This window comes from Amblyomma mixtum, chromosome 1 (assembly GCF_055824585.1).
Source record: "Amblyomma mixtum isolate Tamu chromosome 1, ASM5582458v1, whole genome shotgun sequence".
NCBI lineage: Eukaryota > Metazoa > Arthropoda > Arachnida > Ixodida > Ixodidae > Amblyomma > Amblyomma mixtum.
In genome coordinates, this window is record NC_143012.1 from 78380251 (window position 1) to 78394159 (window position 13909).

The following is a 13909-nucleotide window of genomic DNA, read 5'->3' on the forward strand; positions in this document are numbered from 1 at the left end:
AAACGCTCTTTCCTTCGACCTTTGTGGTAGTCCAGGTTCATGTTTCGAAGGAGTGGTTTCACCTGTAGGTTGAGGAGAGAGGATCGTTAGCTAAGGGGGGGAGGGGGGTGCATTTGGTGGGTTGTAGCCCAGCATTTTGAATCAGTGGAGCCCAGCGGGTGTTTCTCTGCTTCTGTGTTTCTGACTTGGTTAGTGGCCATCAATTATTTCCTCTAAATTTTTATATTCTCCCAGTTGTAGCAGGCTGGTCGTGTTAGCGTGTAGAGGTAGGTGTAGCCCTTCCTTGACAGCTGTCCGGAGCGTTGTGTTCAGTTCGTTTTGCCTTAGTGAGGTTGTGATATGGTAGGCGTTATGCCAATCTACTGATAGTTTGGTTTGGTTTATGTGGTTTAACGCCCCAAAGCGACTAAGGCTATGAGAGACGCCGTAGTGGAGGGCTCCGGATATTTCGACCACCTGGGGTTCTTGATGATTAGGGCGTCTATGATGTGCTTGGAGTATCTTTGTCCTTGAGTCCATGATTCTGTTTGGAGACAAGTATGATGAGATGCGTTATTTGGCTTATTTTAGCGATGACGGTACGTGTGATGTACAGTATTTGTCAAAAGTTTAGAGCCCAGGAGGTTTGCTTCTAAGCCTCGCAGTGGGACTCCTGTAACATTCGTGATAGTCCTACCCATTGGAGGAGGCAGGACCAGAAATCTTCTTATCTTCAGCAAATTTGGAGCGCTGGTGATGCATTACGAACCAGACAGTGTGCTTCAGAAGCACACCCCCTGGGCTCCAAACTTTTGACAAAGGCTGTACGTCGCTTTGTTGTCTTACTGTGTGTGCATTGGAACTTTTTTTCTGTCGGTATCGTTGTGTTGTTGAGGCTTATTTTGTTGCAGATACGTCAAGTAGCTGAGATTTAATGGGCGCTGAAACCAGTAGACTGTGTGAATATTTGTACTGTGTGGTTGCAAAGAGTTCTGAGCATGCCCTGGTGTCCCAATGGCAGACCTGAGTGCGATACCATCGGCATAAATTGCGTGGAGGAGGCTCGGTATATTTTCAAGAAGTTTAGCTAGCGGTGTGATGGTGATATTGAATGGGGGGAGGGGGGGATATAAAACTGATCCTTGCAGAATGCCGCTGTTGGGTAAATGGATGGTGCGTAACGTAACCGCTCCAAGCTTCCTTGAAAAAAGTGAAAATTGGTTTTTCAGGAAAGGAAATGGCGTAGTATCCGTATCATATCCCGGCGGACTCCTGAACCGCGCTGTATAGCGAGAGAGAGAAAACATTATTACCGGCAAAGAAGGGTTCCTGTATTCTTAGCAGAAGGGCCAGGTGGCAGTTGGCTGACAACTGGCGACGACCTCTTAGGCGCGCATACGGCTCCCGCCTGGACGGCGGGGTCCGAGCTGCGCAGCACTTCTTTCCAGCCGTAAGGGCAGAGATAAAAGAGGTAGTGAGATAAGGAAGAGTTGCCGTAGTGGACGACTCAGGAATAATTTCGACCACCTGGAGATCTTCAACGTGCACTGACATCGCACAGCACACGGGCACCTTTTCCGTCCGTGTGCTATGAGATGTCAGTGCCCGTTAAAGACCCCCAGGTGATCGTGCACTGGGAACGGAATGCATATACATATTTGCATGCACAGTACGGTCTAGTGTTAAACGGAACATGCGATCGCGTGGCCTCTGCACTTTATGAAGCCGTGCTGCCCAGATGCGGCGAGAATGGGCGGCATCAGGTGCATGCGCGGAAGGACCAGCCGCTATGTTTACTGTGCATGAACCTTGTGCCGACAATTCCCACAAGTTCACAGCGGCAGCGTTTCGCGAAGCGCAGAGGCCACACGATCTGATATTCCCTTTAACACAGGACCGTAATGTACGCGTACCGCAGTTTCTTGCTAGTATGGGTAGGATGTCGTCGTGACTGTCGTTGTCGAAGGCTTTGTGTATGTCTGGTGCAGTACTGGTCTGGTGGCTTGTTTGTGTGTCTGGTTGTTGAGTACGGTTTCCATTAGGTGCATTACTATGCCCCGTGTCGAAAAGTTAGTCGGAAGCAGCAGTTAGTGCATGCAAAAAGAGCTGATGGTTACCAGGTGCGATTGTAGCCTTCATTACCCGACATGCTCGAATAATTTACCTGCGCAGCTAGTGAGGGGTATAGGACGGTGATTTTCAAGAAAAGGTGGTTTGCCAGGTTCAGGTCATATAAATGTAGTTGCTGTGAGAGACGCCGTTACATCAACATTGATACTGGCAACAGCCAAAACAATGATATTTATTCCCATTTATTACTAAATTATGGCTTCTTTATTAACTACTGTAATTGGATCACTTTGCAAGTTTGCTTTTACGAGGAGAAAGGCTTTTTTATTTATAATACTGAGCGGAATAAGCTCGCTTAGCGCATTTTCTTTTAAAAGGAAACTAGATTTTGCTTTCAGACATTTGTTCAGCGCAATTACCATATGACGGCACTTCTCTTTCGTGATTATGCGGTTGTGGGTAAGCAGTCGGTTCCCATACTCTTCCGCCCGATCTCAAGTCCTCCATTTTGCGTTGCAACACTGCGCGTGCGCATATCGCGTCGCACTCTCCTCGGATGCCACCTGCTCAGCACTCACCCGGTGCCGGTGTCAGCCACACCATAGGCGTAGTGCATGTAGTACGAGGCAAAGTCCTTGCGTGCGAATTCCACCAGTTCTTTCGTCGCGTTCGTCAACGGGGTGACGGAGACCCCCTCACTTTTGGCGAGGTCCTCGAAGTGGCGAGTGAAGTCTGTGGGTTGCGCAGCTTGTACGAAACAGTGGCCACCGCGAAAGTGGACGCTGCTCTGCACCTCGAGGTTCGACACGGCACGCGGTTGCTCTGAACTAGCTCGGATGGGCTCCCAATAGGTGACGAAGAGTGCCACGGTGCCGAGCCAGCCGACGAGGATGGAGATGGGCGAGCGCGACCAGTACAGCAAGCGCTTGGTGAGCAGGGCGCGCACTCGCTGCGTGGAGCTGGGATAGGTGGCGACACCGGAGCACAAGGTCGTGTGCACTGGCGGACAGCCTGCGCATGATCGCGACACGAAACGACCCTGACTTAAAGGAACGCAGCGTTTTAAATGTGACAGTATCTCAATCTTTTGCTGGGAAAAAGCCTAGGCTGAGAGACAACAAATTTTAAAAGCGTAGCTTTTTGGGCTTGTTGCTGCATGATCATAGCGAGATTATATAGCGCAGGGTAGGACAGGACACAAGATGACACTAACAACACGAGCGCTAACTTCCAACAAATTTTGTTTCACACATGCAACATATTTGTACACCAAAAACACGTCATCGCCTGTGCTATCCACTACGGTACCGACAATACCCACGCGTCATCCAGGTGCCGTCGTTGAACACGACTTCTCTGACAAACAACCACAGACAGGGAAAAGATCTTCAGAAATATCGCTTGGCAGGCTGTCCTAGGCTTAGGCTCGTCTTTAGCTTTTGCAGCATTGCAGCGGCATGAACGCGACCTTGCAAGGCCTCTTCTTTTCGCATTTGGCAACAGTGCAGTATAGCTAACCGCCTTTCTCGCGTGTACTTTTTACCACGTCTGTTTTAAAGCAACCCCATTCGAACGGCGCCGGGGTGGCGGCCTCTCGAGGAATCCCGACAAAAAACTACAAAGAAAACCGAGGAGGGCCAAAGCTGCGGCTGCTGAATGTGCGCTGCCCGATGGCCCCTTGCGCGACAGCCCGCGATCCTAATTAAGTACCAGCTTCAGCGATATTCAGCTTCAGAGTCTCCCGGTCCCCATGGCTTTGGAGCTCTGCTGTATGTTTGCGGAGACGGATAGAAGGGGCTATGCTCTTGATTATTCTTTTTGCCTTTTAAAGCCTATTTTCAGTGAACCTACCGTCATCTATAGACACAGGGCGACTTTAATATATCCTGAATGTTCCTGTAGTACGGCGATTTTACTGTGCGTTTTTATTCAGCGACATTCAAAGAATGAAGACTACAGCTGTCGTTGGGGAGTGAGTGAGTGAGTAAAAACTTTATTGATTTCTTAAGTTTTGCTTGCGGCGGAGGTTGTCTTCAGGTCTTGAGGTCGCTTCCTTAGCCTTGGGTGGGCCCCTAGTCCAGGGCTCCACTGAGTCTGGCCACCTCGCTTGCGTATGCTATGAGCGCCCTTTGGGCCTCTAGCTCGCAGCTGGTGAGCCGGCTCTCCCATTGCTCCACACTTGGTGTGTCTTGTTTGTGAAACGATATGTTTCTATCGCATTCCCATGTTATGTGGTATAGTGTTGGCCTCGCTTCGCACCAGGGGCATGTGGCGCGGTATTGCGTTGGGAACATCTTGCTTAGTATGTATAAATTTGGGAAGGAGCCTGTTTGTAATTTCTGCCATTTTGCGGCTTCTTCCTTGCTTAGCTCTTTGTGCGGTGGGGGATATTTGTACCTCAGACCCCTGTATAGACTTAGTGTTTCAGAATACCCAGCCCCTCGGTCGGTCCAGAGCTCCTCCGGGGCTTGTGACTCCCCTGCTCGGATGGTAAATCCTCGAGCTAGTTCGTCCGCCCTTTCGTTGCCCTGCAGACCCCCGCGTGGCCCGGTATCCAAATTATATTGTGCTTTTCTCTCCTCCCCGAGGGTACCCCCTCGTTGAGGATCCTGAGCGCCGTTTTGCCTATCCTACCCTTTGTGTAGTTTCGGCACGCTTCCTGTGAGTCTGTTAGGATATTCAGAGATCTTCCCCTCCTATCTCCTTCCTTCACTGCTAGGGATATCGCTATCTCCTCCGCCTCTGTTACGCTTGATGCCCTGGTTGTGAGGCTCGTTATGTGTTCTCCCTGGTGGTTGACGACTACTGCCGCCATCCTGTTTCTATGTTCGCCGTAGTACGGGGAGGCATCGGTATATACCGTGCTGTCTCGATGTCCTATCGTTTTCTCGTAGTGCTCTGCCCTAGCTTTCCTTCTGCTGGCATGGAGATTTGGGTCCATGTTGCGGGCTATGGGTTGTATGCTTATGTTACTTCTTAATGTATCTGGTATGTCTGCCCTGTTACTCTGGTGGTTCTCCGTGTCCCGACCCAACCTCGTCAGAAGTTCTCTTCCGTTTTTGTGTCGCTGAGTCTTCGGACTTGCGCTTTAACTTGGCATTCACTCAGCTCCTCGAATGTGTTGCTGAGCCCCAACTGCATTAGTTTGTCGTTGGCCGTGTTCCTTGGTAGATGTAGTGCTGTCTTGTTTGCTTTGCGGAGGATTGTTTCTGCTTGCTCCCTTTCGGCTTTGGTTGTTGCGTGGTTAGGTAGTGAGTATGTCAACCGGCTGAATATCAGGCTGTCCACCAGTCTGATTGTGTCTTCCTCCTTCATGCCGTGTCTTTTGCTGGCTACTCTGCTTATCATTCGGCCTACTTGCTCCGCCGCTTTGCTTAGCAGGCTGAGTGTGTGGCTGAATTTCCTGCTGCTTTGTAGCCACATGCCGAGTGTTCTTATCATTCTTTGTTCCGGTATATTCTGCCCTTCCAGTTTCACCTCAAGGCTGGCTTCCGTGGGGTGCCTTCCTACTATGAGGAGTTCGGACTTCTCCGTAGAGCATTGTAGTCCCCTTCGTGTATTCTTCGATGCAGGTGGCTGCCGCTTGTAGCGCCTCCTGCTTACTTTACAGCGAGCCTTCGTTGGCCCATATGGTTATGGCGTCCGCATACATTGCGTGTCTAATCCCTTGTATCCGGCTAAGTTCTCTGGCTAGGATGATCATTGCTATATTGAAGAGCACTGGTGATATCACCGAGCCTTGCGGGGTTCTTTTGCATGGTGTTTGGAAGAGTTCGCTTCGCAGGTCTCCCAAGCCCACCGTTGCCGTTCTGTTCGTGAGGAAGCTTCTCACGTAGTTGTGCGTTTTCTCTCCGCAGTCGGTGGTGTTGATGCCATCCATGATTGCCGCATGGGCAATCATGGAAGCCCCTTTGATGTCGACGGCCATGACTACGTTTTCCCCTTTGCTCGGCATTGTTTCTAGGACCTCTTCCTTCAGTTGTAGTAACACGTCTTGTGTCGATAGGTGTTCCCTGAAGCCGAACATGGTGTTGGGGTACCATCCTCCGTCTTCTAGGTGTCTTTGTATTCTTTTGGTGATTATCCTCTCGAACAGCTTGCCTAGGCACGATGTTAGCGAGATTGGTCTGAGATTTTCTATCTGCAGTTTCTTGCCTGGTTTGGGTATCATGACGACCTCCGCATGCTTCCATTCTTCCGGAACCGTCTCTTCCCAGTGTTTGTTCAGATATTTCGTAAGCTGCTCTATCGCTTCGTCGCTGAGGTTTCTTATCAACGCGTTCTGGATCTTGTCCGCCCCCGCCGCCGTGTTCTTTGTTGTTGCCCTTATGGCTTCGATGACCTCTTTCTTCGTTATCGGTCTGTCCATCTCCTGGTTTTCTTTCCCTTGGTATTCTCCCCGGTAGGCCTCCACGTGTTCCTTTCCGTAGCATTTCTCTTTTACTGCCTGGATTAGCTGTTCCTCTCTCCCCTCGTATTGATGGATTAGTCTTTGTATCGACTTGCTGCTTTCCGCTTTGCTCTTTGATGGGTCCATGAGATTTCTCAGGATTTGCCACGTCCTGGCTGTCCCTACGGTGCCGTTCAGTGTTGTACTGAACTGCTGCCACTCTTGTCTAGCCAGTTGTGTTGCATATTCTTCCGCTCGCTTGGTGATTTCTGCTATCTTCTTTTTTAGTTTCCTGTTCAGCTTCTGTTTTTTCCAGCGTTTGGTTAAGGCTTCTTCTTGCCTCCCATAGGCCGAGGAGTCTTCTGTCTACCTCTGGTGCCTGTTCTGTGCGGATCACTTCTTTGGTGTGTATGTCTGTAATTTGTTTGAGTTGCTGACTCCATTCTTCTAAAGATGGGATGTCACCTTTAATCCTTCTGCGGTGGGTACGGAAGGCATCCCAGTCTGTGAATTTTGCTTTGCCGATTTTCCTCCTGATGCTTTCAGCTTCTATGGCCACTCTGACTATATAGTGGTCGCTGCCTAGGTTTTCTTGCGTGTTTTCCCATTCTGCTTGTTTTGTTGCTCTGACGAAGGTTAGGTCGGGACACGTGTCTACGCTTACGCTATTGCCTTGCCTTGTGGGCTGGCTCTCATCCGTGAGTAGCTCGTAGCCTGTGTTTTCTGCTGCTGCGCATATGTTCCGCCCTTTTTGTGTCTTCTCTTTTGCTGCCCCATTGTGGGCTTTTCGCGTTAAAGTCTCCCCCTATAATTAGGGTATTCTGCCCTACAAGCTTTTTTGCCTCCGCGAAAAGCTTAATAAAGTCACCCCTGTTTTTGGGTGGGCTGTATATGTTTATTACGAAGGTGCTTTTTGCTTTCCTTTTCCTTTTGGGAATTATCTCGGTTATCACGTGTTCCAACTGCGTGTCTGCTATTTCCCCGTGATTTATTGTCGTTATCCTGTCGCTAATTAGTGTCGCTGTTTTCCCGTTTTCCTGGCATTTGTAGCCTCTTAGGGTCGGGATACAATTTGTTTCTTGTAATAATATTAAGTCTGGTGGGGTTCCCCTAGTGCTAATGAATTGCTGCAAGAGCCCCTGCTTACGCCTGTAGCCCGTACAGTTCCATTGCCAAATCTCTAGTTGTTGTCTTCCTGCCATGTTACTGTGTTGCAGCTACTATTGTTCCCTTGGGTTTCTGTGCCGAACCTGCGTTCGTTGTATAGGCGGTCCCTGGCGTCGTTTACCGTTCTCTGTGTTTGATTTTTGACATAGTTGCGGAAGCTCTAATCTTGCAGGGCTATTTTCTGCTTTAACTGCTGCATTTCTTGCTGCATTTGTTGCTGTTGTTGCTGTATTTGTTGCTGCATTTGTAGCATGAGGGTTTTTAAGTCATCCTCTGTTGTGTTTATCTCCTCCATGTGTTGGGGGTTCTCTATTATTTGTTGCGGGGGTGTCGGTGTTCTCACCGGCGAGAATCCCGTCCTCCGTATCTCCTGTAGTTCTGCAATTAGATCGCTAATTTGTTTTCTTAGCTGTCTGTTTTCTCTCCGCGTTTGCTCCTGCTCCTTCCTTATGTTATTGTTTTCCGCTTTAAGTCTTTCGATTTCTGTTTGTGTATCTGTTGTATTGTTCCCCTCGTGCGGAGCAAAAGGTATTTTGGGAGAGCCGCCTCCCCAGCTCACCTTGACTCCGCTGCTTTTCTTTTGCTGCGTCTGCTGTTGGCTGGCCGTGGTTTGGCTCGTCTCGCTTCGTCCCCGGCTTACCGTTCTCTTACCCGCTTACCGTCCGCCCCCGTCGATGGGAAAAAAAAAGCCGCGTTTGCACTTGTACCGACCGCATTCCACACTTTAGAACGTTGTAAAACAGTGCTTTTGATGCTCTATCTACAGCCTAACGCTGATTCAATCTGAGAATAATAAGGTTAAAGTGACCGCAGCAGACAAACCTGAAGAGGCAAGGAATTCTATTTTACGAAACTTACCCTCAGCAGGACTGCCTTCAGTATCTTGACTTTCGTTCACCGTCCAAAGCTTGTTAATTCTGAAAAAAAAACAACAATATTGAACTTGAAAGAATGGTGAACATCTTTCAGAGACTTGTAATTTCAGCGGAAGGCTCGTTAGATTTTGTTACACCGCCGCGGAGGATCAGTGCTTATGGTGCTCGTCTGCTGACGTGAAAGAAACACACGGGTTCGATCCCGGCCGCGGCGGTTCTCATTTCGATGGAGGCGAAATGCTAGAGGCCCGTGTGGTGTGCGATGTCAATGCTCAGTAAAGAGCCCTATTTGGTCGAAATTACTTTTAGCCTTCCACCACGGTACCCCACAGCCTGAGTATCTTGGAAGTTGAACTCCATAAATCATTCCATATTTTTTTTTTTACGAGCTGCAAGAATTTTAGTTTCCCAAGAAACAGTCTCCCTCGATCTACTTGCACGGGTTCTCAACTGCGGTATTTGATTGGTGCTGTTTGTTTTTATATTGTGTCTTTAGCCACGGTATTCTCCTACTAGCGTGGGATTTTCTGATCAATAACGATATAGCTGGCAACACACACACAACTGCGCAGTTACGCATGTGTCATCTGTGTCGTCGTCTGCAAGCGCTGTGATTCTATGATATCTGACACAACCCAGATATATGCAGCACAACAACATATCTTGTACTCATTGTTTCACCGTCGTACGTTCGCGGTGACACTGGGGATCGAACCCCCGCACCTTCCGCATGCAAAGATGAATGTTCAAATCGTAAGGATAACGCTTTGGTTCGGGTGTTACTCCTTTATTGTGCTGTTCAGAGGAAGCGAATCTCTGGATTGCTCGTGAACTTTCAACGGTAATAACATTGTGTAAGTTCTATGCCACTCTACTAATGAATTTAAGAGTTCGGTGAATGTGGCCCAGCTTGCAGTCCTGGACACACTAAGGGCGCGCTCTCCCTTTACGTTTGGAGGTTTAAAATTAAAAACCGGTCGCACCTTGCTTTGCACCTGACGTGCAAAATGCGAAGCGCTGGAATTTCGTACCTTGCAAAATGTGTCAGCAAAATAAACCAAAAAGCATTAATGATCAGCGCGGCGACCAGCCCAGGGAGAATTCGAAAGCATTGATGCCTCCTTCACAATCGTCGCCTCTCTTTGCTTCACTTAAGACTGTCTGCCTCCCTTTTTGCCTCTTTTTACTTCTTCCAATTTTGACGCGTACCGCTATTTTCAGACCCTCGCACTATATGCACGTCCGGGGCTATTTTTAAGTCTAAATGACCTTTTAGTCTCTAATTAATAACTAATGATTCCAGATTCCATTTCATCAACCTCTGGCACGTGGTTGCTTTTTCTTCACAATTTTGACGTCTAGTATTGTTTTCACGTCCTCGCATTATATCTACGTCCGATACTAATTTAACGTCCAAGTGACATTTTTGGCTCTAATTAACCAGTTACTCCACATCAACCAAATTTTGACGCACATAATCTCCACATTGTTCGCTATCATACACAATCATTCTTTTTCGCTTAACTCTCGCACGAACGAAGAAATCGCTGCCGACACGTTTTCGGGACACGAAATCGTCGACATAGCCAAGTAAAGCTTTCGCATTAAAAAAACTGTCGAAAGATATCGATGGGCTTTGTAGTAAAGTTCGCAAATAGAACGACGTCATGCTTACTTTATGTACACGTCTGCAATGGTAGCCACGGTGACACCGAAGCTCTCGATTCCCAGATCCTCTCCTTCCGTCTCCAGCGTGCGGAACATGTCGGCGAAGCCGTTGTGTTCGATCGTCTGCAGCGCTATAATCGCGCTGCCCTGTTTCACGTCTTTGACGATGCCCTCCGGCGCCGTCTTCTGCACCACTTCCAGGGTGCGCTCCGCAACGAACTTTTCGGGGACCGTGATCAGGTTGATTGTATAGCCAACGCCTGCAGTGGAATATCAATAGTAACAACGTGCCCTGTGCTTCTTGTGTATACTCTCATACTTGCTAAGGCGGTAGCTCTACTCAATGCAAAAGTTCAGCACCCTGTCCGGTGCATAATTTTGACCTTCAGTCCTGCTCAAGCTCAAATCTTCAAAAGTGATCAGGTTGATTGTGTAGCCAACGCCTGCAGTGGAATATCAATAGTGGCAATGTGCCCTGTGCTTCTTGGGTACTCATACTTTCTAAGGCGGTAGCTCTACTCAATGCAAAAGTTCAGCACCCTGTCCGGTGCATAATTTTGACCTTCAGTCCTGCTCAAGCTCAAATCTTCAAAGGTGATCAGGTTCATTGTGTAGCCAACGCCTGCAGTGGAATATCAATAGTGGCAATGTGCCCTGTGCTTCTTGGGTACTCATACTTTCTAAGGCGGTAGCTCTACTCAATGCAAAAGTCGAGCACCTTATTCGGTGCATCCCTTTGACTTTCGGCCATGCTCAAGGTCAAACCTTCGAAGTCAAGCCATAGCCATAGTTGTGCTATAGCGTTCAATAGCTTATATCGATTACAATTGAGCTGCACTAATTATGCGTTGTTGTCAATTACCGTTGATTACTAAATATTGCAATTTGAAATAAGGGAGTAATTACTGGCATCCATCCAAGCGCAGCAATACGGCTACAAAGGAAAGCTTTACAGCTTTCTCAGAAACTTTGCAGTTAAAGAAAAATTCCTACTGGTCCGGGGTGAGAATCTAGGACCACCGCTTCACTGGAGCAGTCGCTCCACCAACGTAGCTAACCGGGCTACTCCATCGTTTTTGGCCTAACGCTATCCGAGCGTAACATGAAACCTCGTCTTCCCGGCATTCCCGCGATGAAGTGTTCTTTTTAAAAAACTCGCATAGACGGTAGTGCCGGCTTTCCCTCCAGGTAATATTTAGAAACCTAGGGCCTGGTGGCCGCCAATGCGGCCGTTATTTTCAAAATATGTTCACGCCACGCTCTCGTTTTTTCATTGATCAGCTGTTATACCTCCTTCTAGCCACATGATGCAGCAGCGGCAAGGCTCCGAGCGAGCGCAGCCAACTGTGGCGCCTCTCCACAGCGAGTCACGTGATATGACGTCACTTGCCACACCTCCGCCCCGCCGGCTCAAGGTCAAACGCACACCACACTTGACATTGAGAGTTGTAGTGCGAAGAGTAGAGTTTTCGCTCTAATAGCCACTGGGGTAAGCGTTCGCCTAATTCGTCGAGAGTGCCAGCGAAGTGCGCCAGTACACACCACAGGCCTTCTTCAGGAAAGCCGTGGAGCCAGCGCCCAGGACCTTGCCAGCGGACATTATGATAATGCGGTCTGCCAACACCTCGGCTTCTTCCATGTCATGCGTGGACAGCAGAATGGTGGAACTGCTGCGGAGGCTGCTGATCAGGTCCCAAATGCTTCGCCGCGTTTCGGGATCCATCCCAGTCGTCGGCTCGTCGAAGATCAAAACCTGCGCAGTTAAGTGGACGCCGAGAAAACTTCACTAAGTGGCCACTACAGTGGTTGAACCAGACGGTTAAACAATGGCTTGTACAACGTAGCTAACGAAATAGAACGAAAGAAAAAGGCACCCCGCCTTTTTACTGTGGCTGAGGTGAGGACGGACGTTTGGCAGAAAGCGGAAGGAGACAGGGTGAGCACACATTCTAGGACCTTTTTACTTTTTGTTGCACTGGCGCTATTAATCCCCAAATCTGTCCATTAAAACTCACGTAATAAGACCTGCTGTAGGCATTATCCTAGGAGAAAACGCCTTCCAAACACCCCGACTGGAAGACTGCGGCGTAAGCTCGATTCGAGGCGAGGAGAGGCTGCCGAAGGCCCCTATATTCACTGATTCACTGCGAGGGAACAACTATCTATCGATGGCTTATGGACACTGATAATATTAATAGTTCTGGTACACTGACAATAGTTCATGCAATCACTGCGACGCCGATCAAATGTGATGGCCGGGAAGTCGATGGAGTTTGCTTACGACAGTGCACATTCTTAGGGGATGTATCCCCCGGCGAAATAATAGCAAAGGCTCATGCATGTGCCTGAAGACGGGGAAAGCGCAACTAGCCATCACAGTAAGGTTGTAACGGCTTTGGTTTCAATTCTTTCCCTGTAAAAAAAAAAAAAACAATATCATGAAAGACGCCATCCCTGTCATAGGTGTGGGTCCGGGGCTCGATCTTAGAGCACAGCTATTTCTTTTGCTCTGTCTTGAGACTTTTCGCTCCTGGAGGTGGATTTTTGTTTTCATTATCAATCCGGATAGGCCTGGCTCGTTTCGCTGGTCATTTAGGAACAACTCGCTCAGCAGTCGGGCCCTCTCTTTTCTTCACCTTTCAGGGTACAACACCGAACCATGAAATGTGCGCTGGTTGGTTTCGAGATATGGCCTAATAATCTTCTGAGCTTCCTTAATTTGGTGATAGTTCACCAAATAGAGAAGCAGTGCCGAGTACTTGGATAAATTTGGACAGCGGTGAGACCGTGGACTAGCGCTAGGAAGGCGTAGCAAAGAAGAGATGTGCACCTAAATGAAACATAAAACAAAAAAAAAGGTTGCACACAAGAGCAATTTATATTATTTGAGCACTAAAGTGAAAAATTCGACGCATATTACGGATTCAGTACCAATTTAATTAAAGCAAAGAACATAGCGCTCGAGTGACTCGTATATAAAAACAAATTATTCGTAGAATGTTTCTTTGTGTGTCCATTCGAACGTGAGTGCTTCAGAGCGACTAAAGCATTCCGCAGCCAAGAAATTTCGAATGGCCAAAAAATAGCGAGACCGTGGATTATATGCATGAGAAAGCGGGTCAATGCAGCATTTGACCGCGCACGGTAATAGGCTTGGCCATGCTTCTCACAATGAAAAAAAATTATATATATTTCGACTGTTCCTTCAAACTACGCAGATTTATTAGTCCGTACCCCACAAAGTCAACAAGGGGAGTGCCTCACGGTAATTATCCAACCCTTCAACAAGTGAACTTGTCTGTCTCAGCAAAGCTTTCATCATTGCCGGGGTTTAAATAGGGCTTTCACTCGAGCGAAGAACCTATTTAACCCCCGCTAATTACGAACGCTTTGCTCAGACTAAGAGAAGCCCCTCGTTAAAACCTTGGCTAAGCGCAGTGTGCCCCCCCCCCCCCCTCCCTGCTTACTTTGAATTCTCAATAAATCTATATACCTGTCCCCTCTCCACCCAGAAGTGCGTATAGTAAGTTGTAGAGTTGTTTTTTTGATAAGAACTTCTACACAAAACAAAGACTATAATGTGACATGCCGTGATTTTGGTATCTCTGCGTCCTGCCATATTGCATCTAGCAAAAACAAAAAAACGCAAAACATTAATCTTCCTCCTTGTTAAGTATAGCTTTAGAATGAACAATCTGTTTTGTCACTCCGTTGTGTTATTTCCCCGCTTTGTGAAAAACAAAAATTATCCACAAAAGGT

General features: G+C 48.1%; 1 protein-coding gene and 1 pseudogene across 1 annotated transcript in view; both read right to left on the reverse strand.

Annotated features, from left to right (window-relative positions):
- Positions 1-13909, reverse strand: part of LOC149366864 (phospholipid-transporting ATPase ABCA3-like) — an 84608-nt gene that overhangs the window by 28222 nt on the left and 42477 nt on the right. Inside the window, exons 12-15 of the mRNA XM_089572067.1 lie at positions 11692-11902; positions 10157-10409; positions 8465-8523; positions 2628-3060 (exon numbers count right to left, since the gene is read on the reverse strand). Coding sequence (XP_089428193.1) covers positions 2628-3060; positions 8465-8523; positions 10157-10409; positions 11692-11902 — 956 coding nt within the window. The remainder of the gene's footprint in view (positions 1-2627; positions 3061-8464; positions 8524-10156; positions 10410-11691; positions 11903-13909) is intronic.
- Positions 4349-5364, reverse strand: LOC149366865 (uncharacterized; annotated as a pseudogene).